Raw genomic sequence first — 17,000 nt, 5'->3', positions numbered from 1 at the left:
ACTGAGTGTCCACGAGTATCAGGCACCTGCCCAGGCTATGAAACCATGGCAGCCTAGTATACAAATTGTATACTAATTGGTAACCAAAAGAACATTGTATACAAATAGGTAACCAAAAGAACAGGAATACATTTGACTTTTAACTTGAATTGGGCTTAGATCTCACTCACATTAACCTTCCAAATCCTTTTTTAAAAATTTACAAATTTGTTTTTAGACACAAAAGCCCCCTCTTTCAAAAATTAAAAATAATTTTGCATTTTAAATATCCTTTAAAATAATCCCTTAGAGTTCTCATTCATCATTAACATAGATGAATAATACATACTAATACTAGGAAATAACATTAGGACTATAAGGTATTTCTTTTCCTCCTCAAGGTAAAAATGGGAAATGGAAACAGTTACTTACTGTATAATCCCTTGGTCTCTCTGGAGACTTCGTATCTAACTTTCAATTTAAGCACAGTGAAAATGACTACTAATGACATCTATCAGTCTTTGTCTTCTGTTTCTTAAGTATACATGGGTTTGGATTTCCACATCAGACAGCTGCTCAAGGCCACCTTTTCTCTACAGCCAAATACAAAGGTGTCTCCTTTCTCATCACATTGGCTGCGTTCCCTTCCAAGTTATCTATCAGCTCCATTTACCTGATCCTTCTACCCTTTGGCATGAATTCCCAAGATGCTTTCTCTGATGGGCACAGCTGTCTCTACTAATTTTACAGTCCTGATTCATACATAACTAAGGTAATCACAATTGTATTACACAAGAGTTTTTAAAAGTATTTTAGAAATTAAATGCATGTTAGTACATAATCAAAACAATATCCACGGAACAGATTTGAGAATTCAGAAACAAACCTATATGTATATGGGCAATTGATTTCCAACAACGGATCCAAAAATACACAAAGGTGAAAAGAAAGCCTCTTCAATAAATGGTCCTGGGAAAATTGGAAAGCCACATGTAAAAGAATGAAACTAGACAGCTCTTTGTCCTCGTATGCAAAAATTAACTAAAAAAGGATCAAAGACCTAAAAACTGGCCTAAAACAATACAACATATAGAAGAAAAGATAGGTACTAAACTTACAGATCTTGGTCTCAGAGAAGACTTTATAAATTTGACCCCCTCAAAAAAGGAAAATAAAAGCAAAAATAAATAAATGAGTGGGATTACATCAAACTAGAAAGATTCTTCAGCAAAAGAAACCACCAACAAAACACAAAGAAAACCAACAAAGAGGAGAGAAAATTTGCAAACAATGCTCCAGTAAGGGGCTACTATCCAAAATATATAAAGAACCCACACAACTCAACAACAAAAAATTAAGTACTCCAATTAAAAAATGGACAGAGGACCTGAACAGACGTTTTCCAAAGTCAACAAACAAGTTGGACAGGATGTGAAGGAAAAAGAACTCCCATGGGCTGCAGGTGGGACTGTGAACTGGCTCAGCCACCGTGAAAACCACTACGGCAGTTCCTCAAAAAATTAAACTAGAACTTCCATAAGACTCAGCAATTCTACTTCTGGGCATTTATTTTTAATTTTTTTAACTTCTTTTTTCCCAGATTTTACTTATTTATTTTTAGAGAGGACAGAAAAAAGAAAGAGAAGGAGAGAAACAGCACTGTATGGTTGCCTCTTGTGTGTCCTCAGTGGGGACCTGGTCCTCAACCCAAACACGTGCCCTGACTGGGAACTGAACTGGCCACCCTTTGGTTCACAGGTGGGCACTCAATCCACTGAGCCACACCAGCCAGGGCTGAGCATTTATTTTATTTTTTTAAGATTATTTATTTATTTATTTACCTTTAGAGGGGAAGGGGAGAGGGAGAGAAACATCAATGTATGGTTGCCTTTTGTGCGTCCCCTGCTGGGAGTTGGCCTGCAGGGAACTGGCCTGCAACCCAGGCATGTGCCCTGACTGGGAATAGAACCAGGATCCTCTGGTTCGCAGGCCTGTGCTCAATCCACTGAGCTACACCAGCCAGGGCTGAGCATTTATTTTTTAAAAAATGAAAACATTAATCTGAAAAGATATGCAACTGACGTTCACTGCAGCATTATTTTCCATAGCCAAGACATGGAAGCCACGTCAGTGCCAACTGATAGATAAATGGATAAAGATAATGTGATGCACATATATATGATGGAATTATTACTTAGCCATAAAAACAATAAACTCTTGCCATCTGTGACAACATTGATATTATACTAAGTGAAATAAGTCAGAGAAACACAAATACCATATAATTTCACTTATATGTAGAATTTTTAAAAAAACAGACTGAGAGATACAGAAAAAAACTGATAGCTGATAAGAGTAAAAGAGGAGGAGAAAATGGATGGAATAGATGAAGAGGAATAAGAGGTACAAACCTCCAGTTATAAAATGATTTAGTCAGAGGAATGTAATGTACAGCATAGGAAATACAGTCAATAATATTGTAATAATTTTGTACATATTTTGTACAGCAGGTTAACAGATATCATGGCAATCAACATTAGAAGTTATATAAATGTTGAATCATTATTTCTATACCTGAAACTAACATAACATTGTATGTCAATTATACTTTTATAAAAATAAATTTAAAAAATTTAATAAAAATAATGCTTTAATGGGTCGGTGTTGATATAATCCAAACTTTGGTAGATTTCATCAAATTGCCACCTAATGGTATATGAGAAACCTGTAAAACCAATCATAGCATAATGCACTGCAAGTAGGTGTGATTTTCCAGGAGATGCAGCGATATGTTTGGGGATTCCCTGGTCACAACAAAACTGAGATCTGTTCTATTCCAGCAGAACTCCGTGTGAGCACATACGTATCAACTCTGGAAAACCTGCTGTAGCTTCAACAGTGACTTGTGAAGGTTAAAACATAAAAAACAAGAGTGAAAACTACTGTTTTATTACACTACAGTATTATGAACTTCAGACTTTGTTCAAAATCAGTTCCTGCTGGAATGTCCATTGGCCTGTCCTCCCAATCCTAGACCAGCCAGTCTTCCTTAAAACAACAATGACCACCCTCAATCTCTCTCTCTCTCCCCTGCCTGCGTGTGTGTTTAGATCCAGATTCCATGCCTAGATTTGAACTATGGGGCAACAGTCCAAGTAATGGGATGTGGGTGAAAGGAGGAGGGAAAGAGCCACACTCACACATTTCATTCATTTTCAAATGTCTCATGTAAGACAATTACTGTTACCTTAAGCGTGTTATGAAAATTAAACTGTTCTGAAACTACGACACAGTTCTATGAACCTAAGTTAACCACAGCAACTCAAGGAAAATATATAAGAAGAAACTGAGGCAATACTGTACAAGGCTTGCTTAGTAATATGTGGAAAATGTGGTTTGAAATAAAACACTATAAAATTAGAGTACTGAAGAAGACATCCACAGAAACAAAGACATATCATAATAATTTAATACTATGAAAATGATGTTATGATTACAATTAGTTTGCTGATTCTAACAAGTGAATACTATAAACTCAAATGCTTATGATAGAAAATATATCAAGTTGGTACATACTTGTGACAAAAAATTTTTTTGTGAAAGTACAGCTATCAAAGGCAGCGATTTTCTCCTGCAATACTACAACGAGGATCCTAAAATTAGAAAGACACATAAAAGAAAACATGAGTGTGAAAATCTATACATTGAATCATAAAAAGGCAAATCATCTAGATCTAAACAAGTGTCTATCATCACAACTTTACAAAATCAAGAAAGACGTTAGAGGAAGAAAAGTGACAGAGAACAAACTATACCTTCACTCATTATAAGTCAAATAAGTCTATCTTCATTAAGAATGGATGAGGTCAATAAACTGCTGGTTATTTACTAAAAGTGTTTTTCCACTGTTGGCTCAAAGTCATGGAATTATACATAAAATGGATTTATATTGTCACTTAGAGTTATCACTGAATTTCCCAACACAAAAGCAAAAGAGAAAGAAAACTCAGACAACTATAGTTCTGTGTAAATGAGTCATTTCTGATAGACTCAATATATTAAGATTTAATGAGACTATGTATAAACCATATTCCTCCCAGAGCCCAAGATTTATAAATAATTAGGAAAATAATTTAGTTATAAATGTTTTTAAAAACTGAAATTTCTAAAATACATCCCAGGTAAAGCTATCTTATAAACATTTTCGTGTACTACTCTTTGCAGGTCATTAATATAATAGCCAAATCTCAGTTATTTTTTAAATCAAAGATAATTATTGTTAAATATTTAACATATTCATAGTGTATTTTTCAAAACTGGAGGTAAGTAAATCTGAGTAACATATACTGATGATGGGTGGGGATAAAAGTTATACTTAACATGCATATTTTATTAATCCTTAACACAATTGATAGCATATAAATGGTTCTGTCATGGCACTCAGTACAAGAAACCAACCAATCATCAGACTGAGGTTAAAAGGCTTAAGGAATCCATAATAAGAAAGTGAAAAACTCAAATAAGGGAAAGGCAGAAAAGACAAATCAGAGATTAAAAGGTTTTATATAATCCAGTAGCCCCTCCCCAAAACATAGTAACACACAAAATTATTTCCAGCAGGAAGGTTTAATTATGAATATTGGTAAGTTAAAAAGACTGATTTGTAAACATAAATGCAAACTTAACCAGGAAAAGACCTGACAAATCAAATTTGACTTTTTTTCGAGAATGACTTATTTAGCCCTGGCTTGTGTGGCTCAGTGGATTAAGCACCGGACTGCAAATCAAAGTGTTGCCAGTTCAATTCCCAGTCAGGGCACATGCCTGGGTTGTGGGCCAGGTCCCCAGTAGGGGGCGTATGAGAGGCAATCACACATTAATGTTTCCTTCCCTCTCTTTCTCTCTCCCTTCCTCTCTCTCTAAAAATAGATAAATAAAATCTTTTTTAAAAAAAGAGTGACTTATTTATTATTAGAGGGCAGAGAGGGAGGAACAGAAGGAGAGAAACATCAATGTATGGTTGCCTCTCGAGTGCCCCCTACTGGGGACTTGGCTCACAACCCAGGCATGTGCCCTAACTGGGAATTGAACCAACGACCCTTTGGTTCCCAGGCTGGCACTCAATCCACTGAGCCACACAATCCAGGGCTCAAATTTGACTTTTTATGAAGCAAAATCTAAGCAGTATTCTTAAATCCACATGATACCTTTTCCCCTAACCTTTATCCTATTTGAATTTACACAATTTCTAATGTAAAAGTCAATTCCAAAAAATTACATAAGGTATCCAAATCAAGAGGTTTTTTTTGTTAGAACATATCTTCATGTAGTTTTTCTTAAAAAAATACAAATAAAATATGAACCTTTGTAACATCAACCAAATATCCTAGAATTTCATTTCTACTTTTCACTGATGACATTTCATATTCATATACCACTCTCCTATCTTCTGTAACTCCTACCGAGAAGTTTTGCAATCATTAGTTACTTATAATGAGCACACTGTCCATGAAAAGTCAACCCTTTTAATTTTCAAGGGTATTTATATCTGTTAAAATATTAATACATTTATTGTTTCATGGCCAAAGTTTTAAAACATAAACACAGAAATATTTGTTGTAAGAAAAGTCTTCTCTGACTATTTTCACATGCATCACCCAGAAACACAGCACTGGGAACAAGTGTAGAGTTGAGAGAAACTCAATTCTCTCCTTCAGATTCTTTGTAGCAATTTCTTAAGATGATGTAAGAAATATCTTTTTAAAAATTTAACTTCTATTATAAAAACATATATTTATGTTTCTATAATACAAACAAATATTTGTACTTATCTTCCTTTTGAATGTGTTCGAGTTTCTCTCTAGCTAAAGAAAAACAGGTCACCCACGTGTGACACAAAAAGAAGAGCGTTCAGTACAGTTTTCCCCGTTCAATGTACCATCTACTGGACCCAGCTATTCCGCAGTGATGCCTTTGAATAATTTAGTATCACACTGGATAACAACATTATCCTAGCAATATTTCTACTATTTCTTATAATTTTGAGAGTGATATTACTGAACTTTAAATATGCATAATAATTTGATCTTCATTATGAATTATATATTATCACAGAATACCTGTTCTTTGTCCGGTTTCAATTCAAATGTCTGAATACATTTATCACTAGCAACAAAGCCCATGTGCTGGTTAGTTTGTAGTTATCAGGTATGTCTAACCTTCCAATTAAGTTCAACCTTTCTGAGTCACTATTTGAAATACCCCTTTGAAATCTAACCTGAGGCCCCTGCTGGTGTGGCCCAGTGAATTGAGTGCCGGCCTGTGAACTGAATGGTCACCAGTTCGATTCCCAGTAGGGCACATGCCTGGGTTGCCGACCAAGCCCCTAGTTGGGGGCGTGCTGTTTCTCTCACTCTCTTTCCCCCACCCTTCCTCTCTCTCTAAAAATAAATAAATAAAATCTTTTTAAAAAAATCTAACCTGGGGCTTCTATTATAAAATTTACTTTATATTGGCATAACATAAAATATTTCATTTTCAATGTTCTACATGTTTGCTTTCCAATGTAATGAAAGAATTACAGTTTGCATTGACACCACTGTAGGGGTTCAGTTTAAATGTACAAGTAAAGTGTTAACTAATAGAAGATTCTTAATGTCCCTTTCTCCCTACTTACATAAAGTAATTCTTCATTATTACTAGGTCAGGTAGAAACTCAACCAAGGTCTGAAAATTTTCTTAGCAAATCCTACCTAGTTCCTGTGTTAGCTCAACTGGAGTCTTAAGGAATGAGGAAAAAAGCATTTTTTGGTACTTCAGATATGCTTTGTTTTGGTAAATGCTAAAAGGAAAATTATATTAATATCATAAACCAGTAAACACAGACACACACATTATATTAAAAAAATACATAATACATATATCATTTCTCATAGCCTTTGCATATTTTGCTCAGATACTTTCTATTCTTTTCCATTTCATTTTTAAAACTCTGGTTATGATTCACCAAACTTAATTCACAATTCAATAATGAGTCAAGACTGGAAATTTGAAAATATTCATTAAGAAATCTTTGTTTAAAAAGGAAATCTTAAGAGCAACTCCATTTAGCACAACTCATAAGGTATTCTTGCAACTTCTTTTTTAATAAATCAAAGACAGTCAATGATATTGGTAGAGCTCTACATGCTCAGGAGGTATGTTAGCTTGCATAAGAAACAAATGAAGAATACTTACCGTTTGTTACAATGAAGGTCGTAGATAGGAGTTTTAAACTGAATGGACTTGACCATCTCCCCAGTACGAAGTGAATATAGATCCACACAACAGTAAGGTGGGCTAGTGCTAAAAAAATAAGAAAGAAATAAAAATGCCATTATTTTTCAAAAGGTGGGATGGCCAGTAAACTCTAATACTTTCTCATGAAAATAATCTTAAAACTTCTTATAATAAGGAAATTGACTTGAGTTGTTCAAAAAAAGATAATATATCCCAGTCAACTCATTTCGGGAATGCAAAATTAGAGAAAGAAAAACTAGTAAAACTCATTCACCAAATTACTACTATAGAAAAGGGTCCTGGCTGGTGTGGCTCAGTGGATTGAGCACTGGCCTGCAAACCAAAGGTCTGCTGGTTTGATTTCAGGGCAGGGCCTTTGACTGGGTTGCAGGCTAGGTCCCCATTTGGGAGTACACAAGAGGCAACCACATACTGATGCTTCTCTCCCACTCTTCCTCCCTCCCGTTCTGAAGATAAATAAGTAAAAAAAATTTTAAAAAGGAAAATCCTAAGATTATAATAAAGCAGAAAAGACATGATAAAATTAAAAGCCTATTCATTAGTCTGATAAAGGTTAACAGCCTTAAATCTAACAAACAAAAAACTAGCAATGATTCATAATGGTAAAATACTGAGAGCTTTAACCCTAAAATCAAGAACTAGGCAAGAATACTTATTATTGCCACTTTGATTTCACATAGTTTGGAAGGTCCTGAGCATACGGCACAAAAAGAAATTACTACAAGGAAGAAATAAAACTGTTGTTATTCGCTGATAACCTGATGTGTTAAGTAAAAACCTAATTCTATAAACCACAAGTTTAGAAATAATATATGAATTAAACAAGGCCACTAGATACAATAGCACTCATATTTTTATAAATCAAATACAAACCATTACAAAATGAAAATTTAAAACAATATCCTGTATTGAATATATTAATATCCTGAATACCCACCCTGGAATAAATTTAAGGAAAAATTTCAATACATTTATACAAAAAAAGAATGAAACAAGACCAAAATAAATGGAAGTATATAATACCATAAGCTGACAGACTTTCTAAACTGATAAGAGTTCAACCCTAATTAAAAATCTACCAAGAGCCCTGGCTGGTGTAGCTCAGTGGATTGAGCTCGGGCCTGGGAACCAGATGATCCCAGTTCGATTCCCAGTCAGGGCACATGCCTGGGTTGCAGGCCAGTTCCCAGCAGGGGCCAGTTCCCAGCAGGGGATGCATGAGAAGCAACCATACATTGATGTTTCTCTTCCTCTCTCCTTCCCTTCCCCTCTAAAGATAAATAAATAAAATATTTAAAAAAAATCTACCAAGAATGAGACCTTATTCTAAAATGTATACAGATATGCATTCCACTGAAGACATATTGTTATGGTAGTTATTAAGATACTGTTTTTTGACACTAGAACAGAGACATTACTGTTTGCATTTTTAGAAATTAGAAAAAGAGCAAAACCCAATGAAAATAGAATTTGCAAATTCTATCAACCATTTAAGCAAAAAAAGTTTAGACAGCCTACACAAACTCTTTCAGGAGGTAGAAAAGGAGGCACTCTCCAACTCATTTTATGAGGCCACTAATCCCTGAAAACTAAACAAATACTTCATAAGAAACTACAGATAAATTTCGACAGCTCTACATCTCATGAATATGCATAAAAATTCCTTAACAATATACAAGTCAAATTCAACAATGCAAAACTGGATTAGGTTTATCCCAGGAATGGGAGGCTGTTAATAGAAGAGAACTTCTTTAAGCTTATAAAGGGCTTCTACCAAAAACCCAGATACAAGAGTAAATACTTTCCCCAAAAGATTATGAACAAAGTAAAATTGTCTGCTGTTTTCATCCTATTCAACCATGAAAGGCTAATTTTACAATTTTTGTGAAAAGATGCAAATCATGATCAGGGGACTTTATATGTATGGGACTTACTGAGCTACAGTAATGAAGGTTGCATGAGATATCAACTTATACCTGTTAGAATGTCTATTATAAAAAAATTAGAAATAAACACACCTGTTAGAATGTCTATTATCAAAAAATTAAAAATAAAAATGGAATTGCCTATAACCCAGGAATTTTATTCTGAGTATATAACCAAGAAACACAAAACACTAAGGCAAAAGAACATAAGCACCCCTATGTTCACAGCAGCGTTATTTACAAGATTTGGAAACAACCCAAGTGCCCATCAATAGAAAGGTGAAAAGGCTGTGGTAGATGTAATGCAACGGAATATTACTTGCCCATAAAAAAGAATGAAATCTTACAATTTGCAATAGCATGGGTGACCTAGAGGCTATTACGCTAAGTAAAATATGTCAGTCAAAAAAGATAAACACCAGCCCAGGCTGGTGTGGCTCAGTGCATTGAGCATCATCCTGAAAAGCAAAATATCACTGATTCGATTCCCAGTCAGGTTACACGCCTGGGTTGCAGGCAGGGTCCCAGTTAGGGGTGCACGAGAGGCAAAAGATCGATGTAACTCTCATGCATTGATATTTCTCCCCTCTCTTTGTCCTTCCCTTCCCCTCTCTCTAAAAGTAAATTAATTAAAATCTTCTAAAATGTTTTTTAAAAGACAAAGACCATATGATTTCACTTATATGTGAAATCTAAAGAATAATACACCTGGTAAACGAATAAACCAAACAGAAGTACACTCACAGACACAAAGAACAGACTGATGGTTGCCATAGGAGAGGGTATTTGGGGAACTAGATGAAAAAGGCAAAGAGCTTGTAAGTACAGATTGCTATTTTCAAAAGAGTCATGGGAATGTAAAGTACAGCATAGGAAATATACTCAGTAATATTGTAATAACTATGCGTGGTGCCAGGTGGGTGCCAGAACTATAGGGGGAACACTTTGTAAAGTACATGATTGTCCAACCACTATGCTGTACACCTGAAACAATACAAAATAATACTGAATGTAAACTGTAATTGAAAAAATTTTAATTAAAGTAAAAAAGAATAAAAAAACATATTTTGGCCCTGGTATCTCAGTTGGTTACAACATCGTCCTGATACACCACGGCTGCAGATTCAATCCCCAGTCATTGTCTGATACACAAATCAAACAATGGCTACGTAAGTAAGTGAAACAACAAATCATTGTTTCTGTCTCTCTCTAAAATCAATAAATTTTAATTTTTTTAAATAAATAAATGTTGGCGAGAATGTGGAGAAAAGGGAACCTTTGTGCACTGTTGGTAAGAATGTAAATTGGTGCAGCCACTATAGAAAGCAATATGAAGGTTGCTCAAAAATTTTGTAATTTGTTATTTATAATAAGAAACACAGCTAAATATTAATAAATAGGTGAATGGATAAATATATTGTGACATATTGATGCAACAGACTGCTACTCAGCAATTTAAAAGAACAAATTATCCATATGACAACACAGATTAAGATGAACCTCAGAACCATTACGAAGTTTTAAAAAAGGCCAGATATAAAAGTTTACATACTGTATGAGTCCAGTGAAAAGGTAGAAAGGCAAAACTATAATAGGAAGCATATTAGTGGCTGCCAGGGTCCAGGGACAGAGGGAGAAATAGGGAACAAAGGGGAATGAGAAACTTTGGGGAGTAATAGAAATGTAGCTTTGTCTTCATTATGTTGGGTACTTACACAACTGTATACAATCGCCAGTAAAACCTGAACTTCAATCTCTAAAATTAAGACAAGCCAAAAATTCTTTTCTTAATGTGCCCAACTAAGTAAACCAGTCCTCTGCTGAGAAGCAAAGAGTTAATAATGAATGAAATTTAACATTTTGTTAGACCAGCTGGGAAGGAAAAAACAGCCGTCACCTTCAATTAGCAGCTCATTACAGTTACTGGTACACTAGAAACTTGAATTCTCGTCATTTCACTGGCATCCACACAAGGTCATAACTGAGATTCTTCCTGCGGAAAGCCTTCAATAGAAGTACACAAAACAAATGCAATGAAGGCTGTTTATAGAGTTGACTGAACAAGACTTGCGAGAACTAAAAACTCTACTTATATGTGTGTGGGGGGGAACCTCTTATTCAAAGCCTAATAGAAAAAGACAATTCTTTAAAATAAGAGTTTTCAGAAAGTCACACATTCATAAAGGAGTCACACTATCAGCCAATAACACAATTCTGTATATGCCTGACATATCCTTTTGTTCTCTACTTTCTTTTTAAAAGCCTTGACCATTTCCTGGGGACACAGCAAGACAATTTTAATTTTCCTCACGGGCAGGCTGATGAGAAAGCTCTCCGTACCATCGGCAGCAGGCATGCCCCATGACGGAAAAGGTACGTGCTCTCCCGAAAAGTACAGACACAAAATAAGCTTTTACTCTGTACTCTAGAATCCACTAAACAGGAGCACAAGAAAATAAGACAACTGAAAGTACATATTAGAGGAGCAGAATGAAGAAAAGGAAAACATCAATTGGTAAATTCAGAAAAGTTACAGTGTATAAGATCAACATGCATAAACCAGCAATTATCAATCCGAAAGAGAAACCGAGAAACCAGTTTCATTTACAATTGCAATACGTACTCTATTAAAATTTTCACAAAAATTCTTGCAGATGTGAAAAGTAAATGCAATTTCAAAGAGCACCAAACAAAGCAACATTAATCAAAACACTTTGATACTGACATAACATTAGACAAATGAACCAGAAATAAACCCATACATCATACAATCATATAAAAAACTAATTCTTGAAAAAGTTACTTAGTACATTAAATGGGAAAAGAATAGCACATTTCAGGTAATGGTGCTAAAAACTGGAAGTCCGTGTGCAAAAGAATGAAGTTGGACTCCTATTTTACATCATACGTAACAACTCAAAATTGATTAAAGACCTAAATACAAGAGCTAAAACTATAAAACTCAGAAAAAATATAGGGGTACATCCTTATGATCTTGGATTTGACAATATTCTTAAATATGACATCAAAAGCAAAAGCAACAAAAAGAAAAACAGATAAATTGAACTGTATCATTATTAAAAACTTTTGTGAATCAAAGGGTATTATCAAAAAAGTGAAGAAACAAACTAAAAAATATAAAATATTTGCAAATCAAATATCAAATAAGGGTCTAGAACCTACAATATTTTGAGAACCCTAAATATTCAAGAACAAGAAAACAACCCAATTAAAAGATAAGCAATGGGCATGTGAATAGACCTCCCCCAAACATATACAAAGGGGCAACAAGCACATAAAAAGATGCTCAATATCATTAATCATTAGGAAAATGCAAATCAAAACCACAGTGAGTCACATTTCACACCCAGTAGGTTGGTCACAATAAACCCACTAAAAAAGAGCAAGTGCTGGCAAAGACATAGAGAAAGTAGGACTCCAGCGCCTTGCTGGTGGGAATGTAAATGGTGCAGCTGCAGCACCATTCCCCACAAAGCTAAACACAGAATCACCGTTTGGCCCAGTAATTCCACTCCTAGGAGTACGAGCACAGTGGTAGACAACGGCAGTGAGATGAGGAGGGTAGGGAGAACAACAAGGAGAGTACGAAAGTGGAAGAGTCACAGAGGATAAAATTCCGCAAAGTATGTGAAATATTGGGAAATAGAGGGAAAGTAATTGGAACTAGCTGTAGTCAGGATTCTAAGTAGAAAGCCGAAAAAAATTGTTTTAACCCATTTTCTATTTTCTCCCATCCAAGTACTAACCAGGCCCGACCCTGCTTAGCTTCCGAGATTAGACGAGATTGGGCGCGTTCAGGGTGGTATGGCTGTAGACTCATTTTCTATTTTCTGTTGTCACATAGGCAGGCAGTATTTTTACCCCAGAAGTTAACACCAGAGTCACAGGGGCCCATACTGCTACATATGGTACACTATGTAGTATCCTTCCTACGTCAATGATTAACAGTTTCCTAATAGCTTTACCTAATGCATCATGGTTTCCACTATCATAAATCTAAAATTTTCTTGCAATCAAAAGCTCTTCTATTACAAAAAGCTATTATCCAATGATCTGTTATAAAGAGCGGTAAGATATACCTATCACTCATTTCTGTTAAAGAATCATAATGATCAGAAAAATGGTTCAAAAGTTGAAAAGCATACATTGGAAAATCTAAGCCATTGGCAGTTGTTTAATGTCTCATAGTTATTTACAAACAAAGATTTACTGAACACACTTAAAGAAGAATGTACACATCGAAGGCAAACACCCTGCTCAATTCTCATAAGGTAAATAGACATCTGTAACTCCACCCAGGTGGAATAAAACATTTCCAGTACCTCAGAAATAAGTGCTCCTCACACCCCCTTGAATTCACCCATCCCCACCCCCACTAAAGTCATCACTGCAGACTCCTTGGAAGCCTGATCAAGTGAGCAGCCCTGGGAGCTAAGCCCCCATGCCGAGGAGCGGAGAGGGCCTCCAACACGTGGCCAGCAGAACACAAGGGCCCTCAGGCCCACATCTGCAAAGAAACGAACCCAATTTAGAAGTGGATTCTCTCCCAATCAAGCCTACAGATAAAATCCTCCTCAGACTGAGGCCTTGAGAGCAGCCTTGTAAGACCCTGAGCTCAGGACCCAGGTAAACTGTGCCGGGACTGCTGAGCACAGAAGCTGAGAAAACAAATGTCTGCGGTCCTAAGACACTATACTAAGACTGTCCTAATTTGTTGCTCAGGTATAGAGAGATAAGCAAAACACACCTGCCCCCTCTTTGCACACAATGGTCTTTAGAATCAAGTGCAATTCCAAAGACACAGAAGGATTTTTTAACAGAAAAATAAAACTTTGTCCTTCTGCCATTGTAGTATTTCGAAATAACATCAGGTTGCACTGTAACTAAAGTTATGACTTACTGTTATTTTAATCTATCAAATTAATTTATATCCATAAAGTAACATTTGGATTATTGTTAAGCCAATACACTTAAGTAATTTGTAAATTTTTAGCAGTATAAACTATTCTAAAACAAATCTGAGTTCTACTTTCAGATTTTTCTGTAACACTCTAAATAAAACTAGTGAAAAACTGAAAAACTACTAAACGTATTTTACTTTTTTAAAGATTTTATTTATTTATTTTTAGAGAAAGTGGAAGGGAAGGAGAAAAAGAGGGAGAGAAACATGAATGTGCGGTTGCCTCTCATGCGCCCCCTACTAGGAACCTGGCCCCCAACCCAGGCACATGTCCTGACTGGGAATCGAACCAGTGACCCCTTGGTTCGCAGGCCCAAGCTCAATCCACTGAGCCACACCAGCCAGCGTTAAGTATTTTCAATCAAATAAGTTATTTTAATTCTTATAAGTTATATTGGCAATTTGTTCTTAATGAATTGAGGTTACACAGTTAAAAAGTCTGGCCAAATGGATATAACTGCAACATTTGGTTGAGTGATCATTGAACTCAGAATCCATTACTTCAGAGTTCTTTTATATAAATACAAATAATACCATACATGTGGAGTACATGGGGAAATATTCTGATAGTCTATTCCATATTCAACAATTACTACTTAAAAGTCAACAATACAATGAGGTCAATCCAAATGAACCACTAAAAGGAATATGAATTGGAGCAGAAATTAAGATTTTTAGGATGTACAGTTCAGTATTGCTAGTGAAGTATATCTTTTCATGTTAGAATAATCCCTTTTCTATGTCAGAACTAGGTTATTAGCATCTAGAAAAGGATAAAAGACCTCAGTATCATGAGCCTTTTCAGGAAAGTTAGTATGATGTTGAGTACTTTAGCATTTTTTAAATGCATAAAATGACAATGGACCTTACACTTTATCTTTTAAGTTTAAACATCGCCTAAAAATGGTATATTAGGTAGCTATAATCTCTTATGCTTTATGGGGGTAAAAAGAGTTACAAAGAAAACAATATTAAATTAAACTCCTATACTCAAATGTATCAATCTCTACCAAAAATACTTACATTTTGAATCTCAAAGTCTACTTTTAATTTTTATAATATGTCTTTTCTTTACATTCATGTATTTTATTAGAATCATAGCCATTTCTTACCCTGGACAATGTTTTCAAAATAATTTTTTTATAATGCAATACAACGAGCATCATGTTAAAGTAATGTGAAATATGGCTTTTAAGATTTGAAAATTCTAAACATTAATACCATTTTCCTTTACAAAGACTTTTATTATTTTTATTCATGATATTTAACAGATTGAACTAAAATTAAGAAAAGTGGAACAAAGTATTTGAGAAAGTGACATTTTCCAAGAATGTGCATGTATAAGTGAAACACAAAATAGCAAAGACATTTTAAATCTACCACAAATTGCAAGAAGCATGGAAACACTTATTTTTAAATGGGAAAAAGCTGCACAACCTTCAACATGTGTTACTGAATCTAATCCTTTAACTATAAGAGGAAAAATTTTGATAGAATTACATTATTTGTATTCTTATTCGGCTCCTAAAGAACAAAAGCCACTTGGTTGCATTTTTTATTAAGTCATTAAAAAGAATAAGAAAAGAAAATGGAATCTCAACCATATTAAAAGCTAAATTTGTGATTAGCCTAGTTAATAATATTTTTCTCCTGCAAAGTTCTGAATACACACTGTGTAATTAAACCTTCCAACACGCCCACAGGTCGAGAGCATGGCAGTAGTGAAGCATCTACTTGGGGACATAACCAGGCAGGAAGGGTACTATCCCCACGTGAAAACAGCAGGTAATTAACGTTAAAGCTGGGGTTGGAATCAATGTTCATCACTACGAACGCGCATCTCACACAGTTCATAACAGGCAGCCAAAGACATACTACATTAGATTTTTAAAAATAAGTTCCTATTATTTGCACTCAGATACAAAGATGAGTTAGAAATACTCTACCTTTAAGGGGAATTCAAAATAACTAGTTATTTTTTTAAAGGACAGAATATAAAATTATAATACAAGGAAATATGTTTAATATATCACAGTGAAAAACAAAAGCAGTGGAAATTCAAATTATGGAAGATGTGTAACAGGGGACCAAAAAAGATAACTCCATATATCCACGCCATTAACAAATACAGCACTTAAAACTTCATTAGAAAAATTTTTCAAAAATTTTGTTGGAGACATCAGCAAACTATGTCCCAAACCCAAACCCCATTGCTAGTTTCATTGGGACATAACCACACCCACTTATTTCTTGATTTTCTGTGGCTGAGTTGAGTAGTTGCCACAGAAATTATACATGGCAAACAGAACCTCACTGACCCCTGATCTATAGCTGTACATTGTCCTTCTCGGGGGCTGTGAGGGAATATGAGCTGAGCCTGAGTTCCTGAAATACAAGAACTCTACACTGATGTATCATGGGATTACCTCTTCTGATTTCTGACATGTCCTCCATTGCATTACTCTGCCTCTCATGTGTGGGAACTGTGCAAATGTTCTGGATTTTCTTCCCATTTTGCTGAAGCTCTCATCTTACTCCATTTTCTCTCTATTCACTCTTCAGTGCTTCCGATTTCTTAATAAATTCTATGATATATTTATGGGATTTTTCCCATCTATGTCTTCCCACAGGTTTGCTCTCTTCTATTACATCACCCACTCTTCCCTGCATTCTTGTTATTCATTTTGTGCTCTTCATTCATGAAGAAAATTGGTTTACAAATTATCAAAAATTATTGTAAAATATTTGCTTACAATTATCAACTGTTCCGTAACAATAGTATGCAGCTGATTGTTCTTCCCTTACCAATAACACCT

General features: G+C 35.1%; 1 protein-coding gene across 6 annotated transcripts in view; it reads right to left on the bottom strand.

Moving 5' to 3' along the window:
• BCAS3 (BCAS3 microtubule associated cell migration factor) overlaps positions 1–17,000 on the bottom strand; it is a 494,341-nt gene that overhangs the window by 379,895 nt on the left and 97,446 nt on the right. For all 6 annotated transcript variants that reach the window (XM_037069813.1, XM_037069810.1, XM_037069814.1 and 3 more), the window contains exons 8-9: positions 7,216–7,323; positions 3,556–3,632 (exon numbers count right to left, since the gene is read on the bottom strand). In XM_037069813.1, the coding sequence (XP_036925708.1) occupies positions 3,556–3,632; positions 7,216–7,323 (185 nt within the window). The remainder of the gene's footprint in view (positions 1–3,555; positions 3,633–7,215; positions 7,324–17,000) is intronic.

This window comes from Sturnira hondurensis, unplaced genomic scaffold (genome assembly GCF_014824575.4).
Source record: "Sturnira hondurensis isolate 20B ecotype Veracruz unplaced genomic scaffold, ASM1482457v3 Scaffold0018728, whole genome shotgun sequence".
NCBI classification, from domain to species: domain Eukaryota; kingdom Metazoa; phylum Chordata; class Mammalia; order Chiroptera; family Phyllostomidae; genus Sturnira; species Sturnira hondurensis.
This window is presented reverse-complemented; position numbering and strand designations above follow the sequence as displayed.